General features: G+C 34.4%; 2 protein-coding genes across 6 annotated transcripts; one reads left to right on the top strand and one right to left on the bottom strand.

Annotated features, from left to right (window-relative positions):
* Positions 1 to 2,101: 2,101 nt before the first annotated feature.
* LOC133314971 (elongation of fatty acids protein 3-like) lies at positions 2,102 to 3,016 on the bottom strand. The gene has a single exon (XM_061516524.1). The coding sequence runs from the start codon at positions 3,014 to 3,016 to the stop codon at positions 2,102 to 2,104; it is 915 nt and encodes a 304-aa protein (XP_061372508.1).
* A 6,914-nt stretch (positions 3,017 to 9,930) lies between these two features.
* Positions 9,931 to 11,590, top strand: LOC133314970 (uncharacterized). 5 transcript variants are annotated; one of them, XM_061516520.1, is made up of 2 exons: positions 9,931 to 10,024; positions 10,667 to 11,590. In XM_061516520.1, exon 2 carries the CDS (start codon positions 10,667 to 10,669, stop codon positions 11,354 to 11,356), a length of 690 nt encoding a protein of 229 aa, XP_061372504.1. In that variant the 5' UTR covers positions 9,931 to 10,024; the 3' UTR covers positions 11,357 to 11,590. The 5 variants fall into 5 exon arrangements, with proteins under 5 accessions (XP_061372504.1, XP_061372503.1, XP_061372505.1 ...); XM_061516519.1 differs by having other exon boundaries at positions 9,933 to 10,024; positions 10,571 to 11,590; XM_061516521.1 differs by having other exon boundaries at positions 9,974 to 10,024; positions 10,642 to 11,590.
* Positions 11,591 to 18,454: the final 6,864 nt, after the last annotated feature.

The following is an 18,454-nucleotide window of genomic DNA, read 5'->3' as shown; positions in this document are numbered from 1 at the left end:
TTTTCCAATTTTTAAGAATTATTTAATTGAGAGTAACCTTTGTTTGATTTCAAAAACTATGTAAGCACGCACGCCAATAAACATGCATCGCTTAACTTATCAAAATTTTGAAATCATTAAGGTCATAAAATTCGGTCATGATAGGCATCATGTGCTTCACACAATCATGATACATGATTGTGGTAAGCAACACACATAACCATTTTAGAAGATCCACAAATTACTCGCAAAATAAATAGTTCTCTTAAGAAATTTTCTAGATCATTTGTCTTGATTTTAATTTTTCAAAATTAATTAATTCAATTATTAATATAGACTTTTAACAAAAATCATAAAATTTATTAATTAATTTTTTAGGATAATATAAAATCAAAATAATCCCCTAATAATTATCATACTAGTCGTTGAAGACATAATAACTACTATGCTCATGTAATTTATAAGTTATACAAAAATATGGCACCACCTACTCTATATGGTATGTTATCACATCAAGCATGTTATCAATATTACAATTTATCCATTCGTAAAAATAAAGCAATTATAGAATGAACTTTAATCCATGGTTTTCTATTCAAATATAAAATAAAATTACAAGCCAATATTTGATGGCCAAAATATCCTCTGACTTGCACTATTATTTTTCTTCTTCTTTCTGTGTATATAAGGTTTTAGTTCAAGCCTTTTTGGCAACAATGGGCTTAAAGGCCCAAAATACTAAAAAATGGCAAGAAAACCTAACTTCTTTCTTGGAAACCCTAGTCGTTACGACTGTTGGGCCTCCGTATGTCGTCCCCGATTGATACGGAATTTTATAGGAAGGACCACCTTGATGAGACGAAGCCATGGCCACCGAAATCTCCCAAACGAAGTTGGCACGCGTTCCCAGGCGCCCTATCTTCCCCGAAGAGTGAAACCCACTTGCAGAGACTTCCGGTGGAGAGTGAGAGAGCGTCCGACCTCCGTTTTGCGCGGACGAATTCATCACAAACAAGTACAAAATAGCTGTGGATGTCTTCTATTTGTATCTCCTTAGTCTTCTTTCATTACAATTTTGTAATACAACGAAAATATATAGAAAAATTGAAATCAAAAATCAAGGAGGAAACCTAATCATAAGGGATTAGCCTCCTTGTCACAACCCAAGAAAATACAACAAAATATCTACCATGGATTAAAGCCAAAAACCAAATAAAAGCACTAATTTTTATAAAAGGAGTTATAGAGGATACATATGCCTATATATAATAACAAATATAGAAACCTAGGTGTCATATTTCACGATGCTAACTAATTACATGGAAATTGTAAATCAAAACTAGATCCACATTCAAACACGCAATCCGGCTCTGATACCAATTAAAGGAGCAATTGGATCAGTGGAAGCGTTAAGGGATGCAAACAGATTATCATCGTTTTATGATTTACCTCTTGGTACGCAGATTTCGTACAGAATCTTCTCATGTATGATTCCTCTTCACGGACTGCTCACCTCAATACCGCAGCACGAATAACCTCCTTGAAGTTGGACAGTGGCAGATCTTCAAGATTATGTCTCAAGGGAAAATATGAAGTGTATGTGCACTCTATCACTTTCAGGGAGATGACATTGTCTTAGTCTCTGCAACTACCAAGTGAAGATCAGAAAAGCTGATGACTATAAATATAGAATATATATAGGTTCCAAGAAACCTAACTCTAAGCTGAATGGGCTTTAAGTTTCTTATATTCTTCTTACACACTAGGCCCTATTAGACTTACAATCATACATCAGACAGTTCTGTCATATGGTCGGATGTGAAAGAAAGAACAATTCCTTAACCTCCTAATGAATATTGCACCATTACAAATATTCTCTCTTTAAAAGACAAAAAGTTCAATGAACCATATTCGGTTTTGCATTTTACTTTTTAACTGCACATTTTCAATTTGGAAGTCATTAATTAAATCTTTACAGAATAGTTTTGTGTATCCAATGTCTCATCATTTGACAGAGACGAAAGTGTACCTAATCAACCTAAAGGAAAATAAAATAAAATAAACTGGGCAGTTCATAAGAGAGCAAATAAAGCCATCGATCACTTGGTCTGGTTTCCAAATTCTAAGTTTTTGACTTAGCAATAAGGCTTGCATGCTTCGCCAAATCATCTACACAATCCAAAGATGAGCCATGAGTAGCACAACTAGTATTCTTCCGTTGGCAATAGAAGTTCACATAAGACTTCAAAAAGAACAAAAGGATAGCAGCATTCAACACAGAATTGAAGACCCAAGCTCCAATTCCATTACACCCTCCTCTCAAAAAATGCAACAAAAGCACCCCAATGTGACAAACCAAGTTACAACACAACAACAGCATATGGCAATTCGCGGTGAAAGAAAAGCTCTTGCTTTGCGACAACCCTGTTTCCGTCCAGAATCTATACCCATAAACCATTGAGGAAACCAACGTTGAAAACAGAATGGCAAGTACTTGAAACGATTGTGAAAACTCAAGCCAGAGGAATGATGTGATCAAGAGAATGGAGTGGTTGAATAGCCTGAAAAACGATAGCTTCCGGTGACGGAGAATGATGAAGAAGGTTCGCAACAAGTGGAGGAAGCGAGAGAGGTAGAAAACGTAGGACCAAAAGAAAACACGACCAGAGGGACGAATACCAAGTGGGAAACAGAGGAACCATTCAATTGGGGTGGTTCTGGTGCGCCGCAATAGCCACCGTGTGTCACGGATTTCGGCGCCGGAGGAGAAGAGCATGCCGGCGAATATGGTGACGGAGATCAAGGACATGGCGAGGCTGTGGATTGCCGGGATGGGCCCCAGTGGGATGGCACGGCGGCGCCGACAGATTTTGAGGATGAGGTGGAGGGTAAGTGCGGCGGTGATGTAGGCGACGATGGCTGTGACAAGAAAGGACCACGTGGCGCCCCATGATTGGGTAGGGCTCCATCGGAACCATACTATGTTGGGGTGGTCTAATAGCAAGTATTTCAGGGGCTGTATTACTTGGAATCGCATAACGTAGGACTTGGAAACTATGGTTTTGATTAGTGAATGTGTTTGTGTCTGTTTCTTGCAATCTTGCGAGTGATGGGTTTGTCTTATTTCTATGTTCAAGAATTTGGAATGTGAAAATTGTGGGTAGGTAGATGAGATTTTAAAATGACAGAGATTAGTTCAAGGATTAGAATTTGGACCAGGTACCCAGTCAAGGGTATTTGTCTTGTGATGTACATGAAGGTTTGAGTTTTATATTTCTTATTGGGTTACAATTCATGACCAAGATTAGAGGCGTTCATGGAATAAAACATAAATTAAACCATTCATTTAACGCGTTCGCATTACATACTCGGTTTTAATTTCCACCGCAAAAAAAAAATGAAAAATGAAAAATGAAAAAAAGCCATATCGACCGTCTAATTGGCGAAGTGAGCTGAAAGTCCAAGCAAACAAATCAAATGTCAAGATCAACGTTGACCGACAGTTCTAATGCTAAAAGAGGAATCTCTCTTACTTTGATAAGAATTGATTTTATTTATATTTGTTCTTGGTAATTATATTTTTGGTGATTTTGAGGATTTAAAATTAAGAATATGAGAGAATTAAAAAAACTGTATGAAAATATAAAAGATTTGTTAAATTGTTAGGATTTCAAAAATTTAGAAATTTTGAAGACCAGTGAAGCTTGATTATAAATAGAACCCATAGCACCAGTGTCTAGTAAGAGAGAGAAATCAAATTGATAGAAGAAATCTTCAAATATGTGTATATCAGGAAACAAGAAAATATGAAACTTTTGAAATATGTGTATTGCATTTATGCTTTGCTCCGAATAATTAGAAACAAGAAATCAATCTTGGTAAAATTTGATTCGTACATCAAGCAATTATCAAAACATCTTACTGTCGCTAAAACAAATCTCATGAAACTTTTAATTATGTTAAATTGTTATTAATTGATTCGTTGGCTTTGAGTATAGAGAATAACATTAGTGATTACAACTTCAAAATAAGTGTACGTTCTTACCACTAATACTCTTATGGTAGTTTCAAACTCTATTGTTTTTTGTTTTTCTTGTAAAAAAAGTTTAGAAGAAAATTGAATTCAAAATGTGTATTGATTTATTTCAATTATACCAATTGAATCAATCTTCATTTGGTCATCTATTACTCTCCCATTACACCAAATTGCACATTTTTTAACGATTAAAAGTAGGGAAAACAACTTCTTCTTTCATAGGAGAATTTTTTTTTTTCAAACCTCATATCAAAATTTGTTATTTTTTTTAAAACACAGTGGACCCCACATTAAACTCTCTCCATGGGAAACAAACAAACTTTTCTTGTGAAAGAAGTTGTTTACCTTAAGGGGGCGTTTGGTTGAGGAGGAAATTTTTAAATACTAGGAAAATATAATTGATAGGAAAATTGTTAGAAAGTGAGTTTGGTAGGAAAATGTAAAAAAAGTTGTTTGGTTAGAAAAAATTTTACCGGAAAAATTAGGTAAAATTTATAAAGTCTATGTTTAGTTTGAGGTAAAATATAGATGGGGAAATAGATTGAAATGACGAAAATAACCCCTTTGTAATTTTTTAATCTGAAATGACGAAAATTGGTATGCAATCATAAGCTGAATATCATTTTGAAGATCAGGACTTGTTAGATTATTATGGTTTAGGGGGGTCAGGACTTGATGATCAGCATTGATGGTCTCTATAAAAAAAGAAATGTAAATTAAAAAAGCTGCACTTGAAAGGTAAACAGGACATTGCATCCAATATTAAGGTATTGTTAATGACATGGTTCATAACTGAATGAATGATACCATGGTGATGGGTCTATATTAGCTAATATTAGTCTGATTTTGTTTTCGTCGTTGCAGCACAATGGTTTCAAAGCACATGACTTCCTAACCTGCACTAAGAAATCTATTTCATCCAATAAAGAACGCAAGTATATCACTCTGTTTCAAACCTTAACGTTGCACTTCCCATTCATTTTGGTTGATATCGTATGGGATAGCTTATAATTAGTGGATTTGGGGTCATGTGCGATATACTGTGGTCCCATCATAAACAAATAAAGCGTAACTGTGATTCGTACAGTTTAATTACCTAAGCACATGTGTCTATAGTAAAAACATAATTAACCAACTAAAGGCACAGTTGAGGACATGTGAAGAAATCAAATTGAAATATAAATTTGTGTTTTTAATTTACACAACATCTGTATGCATAACTATTGCTGCAACAAACATTTTGTAAAGTAGGACCTACAATGATTAAAAAAAAAAAAACTCATTAACCTATTTGTTAACCAAAGTATTTATAAGCTTCTGCCAGAGTCAATGCATAAAAAAGCTTTTCAAAGCACATAACCGGTTCCTCTTGTCAATGTCTCCATTGGCAACTTCTCCATAAGACAAGCTTGATGAGCTTTTTTGGACAGAGAATCACACAAGCTGTTGCAGGATGAAGATGTAGCCAACACAAGAGGTTACTGATATGCCTTCAAAGGAAGAGACATTTAGCAATTAGAAGGAAGAACATGTACCAAGGTCCACTACTACCACCCCAAAGGAATAAACATGATTTTTTTCAGTGATATAGGTGCTTTGTGCATATTCAGGATCCAAATACTTACAATACAAGCTGCACAGTGTTGTCAGCAACTTCATATGGCATACACAATTGACATGTAAACTAATTCAGGATTAATACAAAACATACCCAAATGTTCCAACAACATCGTCTTAGTTTCCACACCCCAGTCTTTTTCAGGCTTCTGACATGTGACGCCATAATGCCCAAAGGTTCATATTTGAACACAATACTAAAGTGTAAGAAAATGTTGAAGAGTCCACAATACTAAATACATATGAATATCTAAAGAAACCAACACAACAAAACCAACAACAAATGTTGTATTATAATCACATATCAACAACAAATTAATAAACAAGAACCCTAAACCATTAGGCATCGTAGTTACAATAGCATGCCTCTTGCAGTGGGGAAAAGAAAACTGGGGACTATGACTAGAGTAATACAACCCACTTGGCATGTGATTTTAAAAGAGATAATGCTATGCCCTCTTCCCATTTATAGTACATGCATCTGTCAGTAACACAAGCAATTTGAAAAAAAAAAACTTATAACATATTCAGAGGTAACATTATCTATATTTCTTATCCCTGATAATGGTTATATGAAAGAGGGGATAGAAGTACTGAAGGTAGTGAGATAATAGCGTTAATTAATATGCAGAGTTCCTTAACATGATGGAAGTCCTCTTTGAAAATTTAATAATTTCTGGTAATTGTTGAATAAGGTTATAATGGAGATAAGGAGAAGCTTGGACCATGTGAACAAGTATATTATTTTGTCATTTGTATTTATTTATTTATTTAACTCTTCTGTTTAACTTGAGTATGCATGAATATTTGAATTCTAGCTTTGCTTACATAGTTTTAAAAATTAACTACCTTAACACTCTTGTTGCACCGAGCAATACAAAAAATTTAAATTCCAATTTGAACTAAGCTCATGATTTTCTCATTCAAGATTCAGTTTCACTCTCAGGTATAAAATTGCCATTTACTTTCTACAATACTAGGAAATGAATGGCTTATAAATTGCTTTACAGTTTGACCCTTTTAATTTAACCTAGGTCAGCTCATAAACTACAACACTCCAACAATTGTATCCCTCACTGCCTCTGTTAACCCTGTATTACACCGCTTAATGTGGAAAAATGAAAATCAAAGTCCACCGACTATTCTTTTAACTATGGGCACTGAACGACACAGGGCTAAATCATGATTACAAAAAAAGACAATAGATCTAAGGGCTTACCGGAGGGGAGTGGAGCAGACTCGATGGAAAACCGATGCACTAATTGTGGTCTACCAAAACATTATCGTTGGTTCTATTCAATGTCCTCAATTCGAGCAGCAACAGGTTCGGACGAACGATGCTACGAATTACAGGGTCATTTTTGAAAGGGTAATAAAGAAGCGTTATCTTTCAACCATGGATTTTGCGAAATGAATAACATAAACTAATCAACATTTTGATTCACAACGAAGTAGTGTGTTTCATTACCTGAACTCCCACCATAACCAACGATTTTGTTAGCTGATGCTTGGAATGGGTTTCAAACGAGAGACAACAACAGTATGCTAAGCACATGCAGAATCACTTCGATGCCCCATTGGATTTCTTTCTAGGGCTTCCTGCTGAATCAAACGAGAGAGAACTAGTGCATCCTACTGAAAATTATCTTTGTTGCAGAAGTACGACTTCTGTAGCGGAAACAGAACGAAGAGACTCCACTTCATTTCAACAACGAGGGTCATTTTCGTCTCCAAAATTGTGCTGCTCCTTTCCTTTCCCAGCTAAACTCCAAATACCACCTTCGATGTGGGTTTTTACAAGAGTGCTTTTCATCAAATTTTACAAAAGAAACACAATGGTTGGGCAAACGGTTTTGATGGTAAAATTTATTGAACTCTTGTACCAAACATGGCCAAGTAGAAATACCAGCGGAAGTTGCCTAGCTATCTGAAAGGAAAACCCCTACCATACGCCCCCTCAAAGTATATTAGATTGTTATGAAATAAAGGGAGAGGGACGAGGGATGAAGGAGAAAGGGAATAGTGAAGACGAAGAAAAGTAAGGTATACTTTTGATTCTCATTCAGCTACCCTATCTGATACAAACAATGTCAATATATAATAAAACTACAACTATAAATGAGGGAGTAATGATCCATTATTGTGGTATTTACGAAATCATAAAAGGGAGAAAATTGCACCATTAGTACCAACGGTAACATCATCCATAACTGCATCGTTAGTGTCAACGGTAATATGATTTAAGTCATCCATATTTTACAGCACTCCTCCTTAGATGACTATACACTATGAACATGTCTCATTAAAACCTTGCTAAGAATATTCCAATGGGGTAAAAAATTTAGCAAAAGAAAAAGAGTACAATATTCCTAGTTAACATATCACTATAGACTGTCTCGTTAAAAATCTTTCCAACAAAAATCAAGTGGGATAAAAACTTGGTAAAGGGAAAAAGAGTTCAGTGTGTAGAACTCCCCCACAATTGATCCGTAAAGCTACTCCTGAAGCTACGAAAATTTTCCATAACATTTATCCTATAATTTTCTATAATAAATTGCAGTAATGTTAATTCAATAGCGTCCATTTATAATACTTCTCATTTGGACATCATTTCACTAATATACATGTCTCGTTAGAATCTTGTTAGAAAACCCAATGGGGAAAACTAATGAAGGAAAAAGAGTACATGACATGCGCTACAAAAGCATTACATAAATTGTCTCATTAAAAATCCTTGAACAAGAAAAACCCATTGGGAAAAAGAAAACTCGTCAAAGGGAAAAAGAGTACATTAATAAGCCTTCAGGGCTCCATCTGTCAGGGATAATCATGATTAATTTGCTCCCTTGATAAAAGTAATCTATTAAGGAAGTAACGACTAGGCTTAGCTTTACAACCTTCTATAAAATTACAGTGCTTCCACAAAGGGATGCATATTTAATTTGTGATTATATAGTCATTATCAAAATATTTCACCAATGTAAAATTTCTATATCATGGATGGATCCTTGAAGATAACCAAAATCTGATTAACGTCATTCTAATGTCTTAAGAGGCAACATTATGTCTAGCTAGAACTTTTACAACAAATGCAATATCAGGTCTGTTGCAATTAACAGAATATAATAGTGTTCCTATGACGCTTAAGATTAATAGCCTCAGGTCCTAATCCTTTCTCGTTATTTATTTTTAGTCTAAATGGATCTGTATTCATTTCTAGTGAATGGACCATCACTGGGTAACTTATATAGTAACATTGGTGAAATAACCATTTTTGGAAGATGCTCAATCTACTGGTCGAGACACTAATATATTTGAGACCGCCATATAGTGATCTTTGCAGCTCGATGTTAAACATGTTGTGAATTTCATTCTTTCCCACATAGGGTATGGAAGTCCTTCATGGATTTTTATATAAATATCATCATCAAGTGACCCTGCAGTCACGACGTTCATTAAATGCATTTCAAGTTGCATATTAGTTTCTATGCTGATCAAGTAATAGAATGTAACAAAATTCATTACGGAAGAGTAAACATCATAGTTGATATAGGCAATATCACATGCTGAGATGTTAGTTCCTCCTACATAAAAAATAAAGTCAAATTTCTATTAAAATTTAATCAAATATAATTAAATTATAAAATGATTTCAATTGATTAAATTTATACCTTTTACTTTTCTTCAAGTCATACCTATCACGTAGTCAATCTCCGCCGTATATTAAAGCCCGAATGGTATCTTCAAGCAAGCTATAATGATAGGCATCAATGACTCTTCCTCGAGCACCAAACGTTGATTCTGATGGTACTGTAAAGATTGGTACAGATCTTATGTCACTCTCAAAGATAGTATTGGTGAGGGAACGAACCTAACTCCTTCCACCATTTACTTAGCTCACATGCACCAACTGAACTATCACCATTTGATACTACTATGAATAATATTAATTAATTTAATTTAAGATAAATAATATGATATAGGCCGTCCTGTAAGCTTATAGGACCAGTATATAAAAAAAAGAGACTATCACCTACTTTCTAAATAGGCTTCTTTAAAAGCCCGAACATGTTCTATTTGACTATATATAATAGGTTAAGTTTGGCCATATATAGGCTAGGCCGTAGGTCCCTGCAGGCCGATCCGACCCACTTTCACCCCTAGTGACAGACAAATAAGTAAATAGACTAATTGCCAGCTGGAAAATCACGCGCTAAACAGAGTACAGGACAGTCATTTAATTCTTGTTCGGACTCTGTTTTTTTATCTTTGCAATTTGCACCTTTTTTTATGTGAAAACAAAACAATATTAATAATAATAATACCTCACTCTTTCTCTTTTCATGTTTTGACTTGGAGGATCTATCGGTCCGGCAGCTTCTGTTTCTGCAGGTTCGTTACTTCTTCATTTCCATTTTCTGAATCTGTCGATCTCTTATATGATTGATTTTTTTGCTCAATCGATTTGGGTTTTGTTTGGATTTCATTTCTTGATTGTGAATGGCCTGAATTTGCAAACCCTGATTTCGTCCATGTAGAAAGTTACAATTTTGTTTAAGAACCGCTATGTAATTCGCTATTATGATTGAACATGATCTGGGTTTTTTGTTCCTGTCGATTTTGTTAGATTCCTCCGAAATTGAGTTTTTTTGTTTTTTCCCTAAAATTTTTATATCCTGTACAGCATATGTAGCTTAAAGTTCTGTGCCTTGTGCCCTACATAGCTGTATCGATTAACATATGCAATTGACAATATCGTTTGATCACATCCCTGTGGAGGTTTGGAAGAAGAATTTCATCGTTTACATGGGTTACTCACTTTATTTGATAACGTATTTTACTTGCTTTGAAACAATAGAAGAACTTTGATTCTGCAATATCACTTATATATGTATGAGTCATATCATATGACATCTTATATCTGGAATGCTTTTGTAGCAAAATATGTGTATTGAGGTTTTTGTGTACAAGGACTGTGATGTATAATTGATTAGATATGGCTTGGGTAGAAATCTGAAGGTTGGGGTTATACAGATGGCAAGTGGGTTTGGGGAATCAACAAGCAGGTCACCCCCAAGCCCCTCCTGCTCCAGCAACAATAATAACAGCGATGCCGGCAATTTTGAATGCAACATATGCTTTGACTTAGCACAAGATCCTATAATCACTTTATGCGGTCATCTTTTCTGCTGGCCTTGTCTTTATAAATGGCTTCACTTCCACTCACAGTCACGGGAATGCCCTGTGTGTAAGGCCCTTATTGAGGAGGATAAGTTGGTTCCCTTGTATGGGAGAGGAAAGACATCAACTGACCCTAGATCAAAATCTATTCCTGGTGTTAATATCCCACATCGTCCTGCTGGTCAGAGACCTGAAACTGCTCCTCCACCTGAATCAAATCCTTTTCCTCAACATGGTTTTGGATTCACAGGTGGGTTGGGAGGGTTTGCACCCGCAGCCCCCGGAAGATTTGGGAATTTCACATTGTCTGCTGCATTTGGTGGTTTTATACCATCCTTATTTAACTTCCAGTTGCATGGATTTCATGATGCAAGCATGTATGGTGGAGCAGCTGGTTTCCCTTATGGGTTTTCTAATTCTTTTCATGGTGGCCATGTTCATAGATATCCTCTGCACACAGGTCAAGGGCAACAAGACTATTTTCTGAAGAGGCTGCTGCTGTTTGTTATTTTTTGTGTTGTTCTTGCTTTATTTTGGCAATAGATTGGATAGAGTTCAGACTGCTAACAGAACCAAATTTATGTTCTTATAATCTTCCTGTGTGCCTTTTTTTTTTAAATTTTGAATTTTTTGTAACTAGGGAAATTGTTCATATCATACTTTATCATTACTCTAGTAGTTTTCTTTGTGATTAGTTTGTGGGACGACTTAACTGGGCAATCCAAGTGCAAAGTTTCGTTTCAAAATCATGAAAGCAAACACATACAGATTTTAGTTCGATGGTTATTTTACCGAGTATATACCATGAGGTAGTTATTGAAGGCTTTTTTTTCTTCTTCTTCTTCTTTTTTCTTTTTTGTTATATACATGTTGCTGTGCTAATCTTATATGAGATTTCATTTGGATGTGTACTTCCTACATTACCCATTAACTTTCTGTATTTCATGAAGGCTATGCTAATTAGTTCATTTTTATTTATTGATTTAGATGCGGGTTTGTATACATTCATGATGTTCATCCTCAGATTGTTTTTGTTGTGCGTTTTCCTATTTTATTACTGGGAATGGATTTGTTCATTAATAGTATGAGTATGTACAAATTTAAGGACCTTGGAAACAAATGCACTTTTTATCTTGCTAGTTGGGTTTATAGTTTTATGTACGAAGATTCCAGCCTGTTTATAGTACATTAGGATTAAACCTTTATATGATAGAATTGGTATTAGTTGACAATTTTTAGAAAAAGGTTTCCATGCACCAGGATGGTTTGCCTTAAGTGGGCATGGTGCTTCATAACAAGATTTTGTTACCTTATTATTATTATTATTATTGTGCTAGCCACTTGTCTTTCTGAACATCTGATGATTGGTTTTAAGTGCTGGTCTGGTTATCGTCCTGTAGTATATTTTAACCTGCCTTAGTTCTATAGTATGTCTGAAAGTCAGTGTGGTATTTGGTTAATTGGTTTTACAGAAACATTCTGTACACAAAAAATAGTGCAAACCAAGGAAATAGTGGGAGAGAGAAAAAGAAAGAAAGGCAGAAAAAATGTTTATGATGAAAAGTCTGAGTTTGTAAAGAATTTTGTGTATTTTTGGTCTTTCCTTGTAAATAATAGAACTGTTTGTTTAAACCTAAACTATCGGCTGAAGATGATTTTTCAGGCTTTGTAAGCTTGTCATTGATAAGACATATATGCATATTGTGTTATGTTATTATAGTTTTATATAAATAAAGTAACTCACAAACTACAAATATTATCACAACCATCCCTTTCTATTCCTTTTTCTCCCGCTCTCCCTCACCTTACTTTTTGCTAACATCCGATGATCATAATCTCCCCTGAAAGTTTCTGTGTACAGGATTTATGCGCAAGAAACATTCCTGATGCCTATTTTTTGCAAATGTGGTTCTTGTGCTCTCTGTATTTTAGATTTCTTTTATTTCATTATAAGGGTGTGGAGCAATAGTTTGTAGGTAAGCATTTTGGTAAAAAAATTGCAATGCCATTTTGCACATTGTTTGAGCTCGATTCTGAATATCTCCCTCATTACACATTAATGTGTCTCCTCTATGGAGCTAAGCACCTAATCTGTCCCTTGAATTTAAATTCTTGTTTTTCTGGCAAACAAATTCCTTGGTCAGTTTGGGTTTTTAACTTTGATCAGTTGTCATGGATGAAGCCTTTGCATGTTGAAAATGATCTTCTGGAGCTTGCTGTTCGGAACAGTAGTTATTAACTTATTCTCTTATTTAATTTTTGATTCTTTGTTAAAGAATAATATAAATCATTAAAAAGATTCTTACTCGATACGTTAAGGTTTTGGGTTGAATTGGTTCTTTATATGATATTAGAGCTTCAGTGACCATGAGGTCACGAGTTTGATCTTCACCACCCTTCACTTTCCAGTGGAATTAAATAAGCATAAGGTAAATAAAAAATTAGGCCTATGCAATATTCATATTTCAAGTTCAAAGGGCTTTTACATGAGGACGTGTGTTAGAGAATAATATAAATCATTAAAAAGTTTCTCACCCAATAGTTTAAGCTTTTGGGTTGAATTAGTTCTCTTTATAATATCAGAGTTTCAGTGACCGCAAGATCACGAGTTTGATTCTCATCGCCTTCCACTTTCTAGTGGAATTAAATAAGCACAAGACAAGGTAAATCAAAAATTGAACTTGTGTAATATCCACGCTTCAAGCCCAAAAGGCTTTTGCGTGAGAGATGTATTAGAGAATAATATAAACCTTTAAAAAAGTCATCACTCAATACTAGTGTTTTAAAACTCGAATCGGTCATCAAACCGGTCGAGGTACTGGGTCACTGGTTTAACTGGGTTTAACCGGGTTGAACCGGATTTACTGTTCACATATTAAAAATATAAAAATATTACTTATATTAATAAAAATTCACATAAGAAAATTATCAATAATGAACTTTAAAGTTTAAACTATCAATAAATATATAACTCAGCTTTATGAGAAATAATTACAAAGGTACAATACAAAAATGAAAAGTGAATAATTGCAGGCTTGTTTACATTAGAGGTGACAAAAGTGGATTCCATAAATAAAGTGGTATTTTTATACGTTTGAAGGATTTTATTTAATAGTGGTTGTGTTCAAACTTCTACAGCAGCTTCATGTTTATTAGCTTCTTCAAAATTTGAAGATATACGGCATGAAGAAAATACTGCCACACAACTTGCTCTACAACTAAATACCATGAACTCAGATGCTGAGGAAAAACTTTGTTTTTCAAAATTGACTTTTCAAAACTGAAGGCTAGGGAATGGGGTAAGAATTACAAAGAAGAACAACTCGTTGAAGAAGGTGAGGTAGAGAAACCGAGAAGCCAACTTCCTGATGACTGATGAGTAACAATACTATTCATTCATGTCCCACATCGACTAAAATATGACAAAACATATTTTTATAATCCATGTGCTAGCTTTAAGCGCCAGTTCAATGCGAGTTAGAGCTGCCGGTTTTTGTTCAAATCGGCTGAGTTGTTCCGGTTTTTACCGGTCTGGATGCAGTTCCAAACCTACCGGTTTTTAAAATTAAGATTTTAGGTTGAATTAATTCTTTTATAATATCAGAGTTTTAGTGATCACAAGGTCACGAGTTTGATCTTCACCGTATTGAGTGATGACTTTTAATCCAAAAACTTAACTTATTAAGTGAGAGACTTTTTAATGATTTATATTATTGTTTAGTATATTTTAAGATTAGAGCTTGATTGTGCAATGGCTTTTTTATTGGTGTTTTTCTTTCTTGGTAAAGTTATGGTGCTTTTTTACCAAAAAAAAAAGGTTATGGTGCTTTATTATTAAGGTGCTTCTTTGGTTATGTTTCAAAATTTGTTGAAAATAACATTGAAATGTTTTATGAATTACTGGCGGTTGAAACTTCAATGTATAAATGAGTATAGTTTTTTAATTTAAATTTAATAATTATCTTTGATTAATTTAATAAAACTTGATAAACCTAATGTAATAATATCTTATTTTTATAACAGGGTGAGAACGTCTTAAATGAGACAGCGTTACAATCTTTTATGTCATGCGTTTATTCGCTTGCAAGCTGCAGCAGCATTTCTTAACCCTCGAAATTGATATATTATATTTGTAAAATGAAAATTATTGGCAACTTTAAAATTAAAGTTCGAAGTTGTTTAATTGACAGCCTTTGTACGGCCTACCACAAGAATATTTTTTTTTGGTAGTACGATAGCTTTGAAAAGACACATTACCTATTTTTTCTTTTAATTCAGGCAAAATATGATCGGGGTTGGCAAAACGGGCAAATCCGGCCTGATCCGACCCAACCCGCATTCAACCCGAAAAAAGAGAGCCGGATTAGAGTTGATTCGAAAAAAAAACGAGCCAGGAAACCTAACCAAACCCGACCCGAGTCGGGTTAGGGTTGACTCGCGGGTTGGCTCAAAATATGGCTCGTGGATTGGCTTGAAAAAATAGCTCGCTAGTTGGCTCAAAAATTGGCTCGCGGGTTGGCTTGAAAATTGCTCGCGGGTTAACTCGTTTTCAATCTATTTAAATGACCCTGTAGTATTAATGCACCAGCTATGTGGCTTCCATCAACTTAAACAAAGGGTTACGAAATGAGAAATAAAAGCAAAATATTTTAGTTTCGAATTTTCTTCACAACAAATTTGCATCAACATCCAGAAACAATCAGAACCATTTGCTACCAAGTGGGTAAGATATTTGAACCAAACAGTGCCAGCAACCTAACAATATAAAAATGACAGGGATGTGAGAAGATTAGGGACTTAGGTTTAGAGAAGGAAGAAAAATGATAACAACATATGTGGATTTTGTCCATTTTTGTATATTATATTTTGTATTTTTTTAAAATAAAAAAAAACTCAACCCGCGAGCTGGCTCGTTTGACCCGCGGGTTGGCTCATTTTTTCACGGATTGAAACGAGCCGGGTTGGTTTGGGTTGGCAGCTCATTTTTGCTAACCCAACTCGGCTCATTTATAGCGGGTTACGAGCCAACCCTGGGTTGGCTCGTTTTTGCCAACCCTACTTTGTACAATTTTTTTTTTTTTTTTTGAAAAAGCCTTTGTACAACCTTGAATAGTTAAATTTAACCGCGTCGTTTGCTTTCAGCTTTGTGGCCCGAGAATAATCTGATGAACAGGTTGTAAGGTATTTCTCACATGTTGATGTGGGCCTCAAGTGTGAAAAGACACTCAATTTTTGTTGTAATCGTATGACTTTTCTTTTGTTCTTTGGGATTGGTAGGTGGTGTTACATCTTTTGTTCGTGGGCCTCATCATAAAGCCTCCTTGTATTGAACCGTACCGTTTAAAATTGTCCGTTTTAAAATGAGGAATACTCTTTAGATTAAAATATATGTATATATACAGAGTTATAATTATTAAAATAAAATTTAAATAATTCATAATTTGATATATATATATATATATATATATATATATGTATAATTGTATATTATAATGGTAAGTGTTAATTTTTCAATTAATTATTATAATTTTAAACTTTTTCTTTTAAAGTGGACCTTTCTTTTTTAAAAGAACCAATCCTAAAGCTACGTGAGTTTCATAGCAGAGATGGCAAGAGTGGATCTGGGGACTACTCTGTCTCCCTCCTTGCTTTCTAAATTTCCCTTTTTCTTCTTCTCCCCCTCCCCAAATTTATTCCGGTGGCTTTTCTACAATTACTTCTGATTAGACACGGGGCGTTATGGATTTTTACATTTAAATAGAATCAAGTGCTACTGTTGAGATAAAAAATAATTATATGCTTAAAAGCGAATGTGAAAGAAAAAAAGAAGAAGGAAATCTATTATCTAAGTGCATTTTTGACTTTGATTATTTTTTAGGATTTGATCACTTTTTTTTAATCAAAAACTCTCTGAGTAAAATTGTGATTATCAGTTGTTTTAAATACAAAATAAGCTAAACAAAATAAATATATCAATAGGTTACACAGGAATATGTTAGAAAGTCACAAACTTTTATTATTTGGATAAAGATTCTGATTTTTTTTAAATGTATATAACTTTAAATTAAAAATACAAAATTGTAATTTTTGTATATAAAAATTGTTTAACACACTTTATTTTTTTCTCTCTAGAAAACCGTATTTAAATGCCTAACATTTGTAACTTGTTTAATTAACTATAAATGTCTAGTCGATGAGAGTCGGTTCAAAGAGCTGAACTCTCTGGATTAAAAAATCTCGAGTCCAATGTTGTGGAATATGGAGTAACTTATCTACCTCATAATTCTTTTCTCTCATAAAATATTTATAATAAATGCACTATGTATTTTATAAATATACATATGATAAATAATCTGCAAAATATATGCAAGAGTAAGGTAACAAAACTTGTCCATAACCTTTGTGCAATACCCAGGAAGTCTGCTACGTGAATGTGACCCACTCGGCCACTCCTAACTGTGGTGTTTCTTGTGCATTTTCCACATGGTAGCACTTTGTGAGTTGTACTTTCATAGTTTCATGTACTTATTCACAGAAATCAGAACAAGGTCATCAATTAGATTCTTATATATATATATATATATATAGGTTTAAGAACTTGGACAGCGGTGATCGATATAACCAAACTTTGACTCTTGCTCGAGAAATTGGAACAGTGATTAAAATGTGACTGTTTATTGACTTTTTTACCTAAATGTCGCGCGAACAATATTATTTATTTTCCAATATGTCACGCGGGCTCGTTACAGTGTCCAGTGAACTTGATTTGCTGACGTGGCATGTTTCTGGTGAACAACAAGTTCGTTACTCCCAATAGCAAACTTGGACACGTGACAGTCAACTTTTCCTGAGAAAATGTGCCATGTCTAACGAAATCATTGGCTACCAAGTTCGCTGGACACTGTAGCAAACTTGCCAGCATGACATATTAGAAAATAACACTGTTCGCAAAGTATTTGGATAAAAAACTTAATAAACAATGACATTTTGATCACTGTTCCCGAGAAATTTCTATAACATTTTCATTTTTCAGTGTAATACATTGAGTGAGGCAGAAATTAACTTGTGCCATAAAAATTAAATTTGCACTACGAAATTAATTTGAAAACAAATGCGAGTAGTATAATTTGTTAGATATAGCTCAGATTTTGCATACTGATAAGGGTCTTTATTGATGGAGTCAGCAGAAAAATAACTAAAATTTCGTTCCCAAGTAAGCGATCCAGGGGAGCCATTCTGGCGGGGGTTTAGGGACAATGGCCCCAGCCCTGTAGAGCCTGGTATTGTTGTGAATCTATGATATATTGTGATATTTTTTTACTTAGTAATTTGAGCTTGGCTCCATAAATAATTGTTAATTGGATTAAATTCTGTTTATATTCCTTTATAAATCGAGTAATTTATATTGAGTGATGGCGAGATGAATATATTACGGATCAGCTAAACGTAATCTATTGGATGAATTGTCAATTTCTTTTTTTTCCCCTTTTTTTTTGTTTTTCGATCCATGTGTGTCGATTTTCCAACATAATCGTGGCTATGACTAATGACTATTGATTGAGCAGAGCACCGACAATTGCGTAGTTTGAACTAAGAGAAGGTTAAGTTTGAATTGAAATTGGAAAGTATGGGATCGATAGT

The sequence above is a fragment of the Gastrolobium bilobum genome, unplaced genomic scaffold, assembly GCF_033153095.1.
Source record: "Gastrolobium bilobum isolate Gb01-03AN ecotype WA unplaced genomic scaffold, APGP_CSIRO_Gbil_v1 utg74581, whole genome shotgun sequence".
NCBI lineage: Eukaryota > Viridiplantae > Streptophyta > Magnoliopsida > Fabales > Fabaceae > Gastrolobium > Gastrolobium bilobum.
The sequence above is the reverse complement of the archived record's forward strand: the minus strand, read 5'-3'. Positions and strand labels throughout refer to the sequence as shown.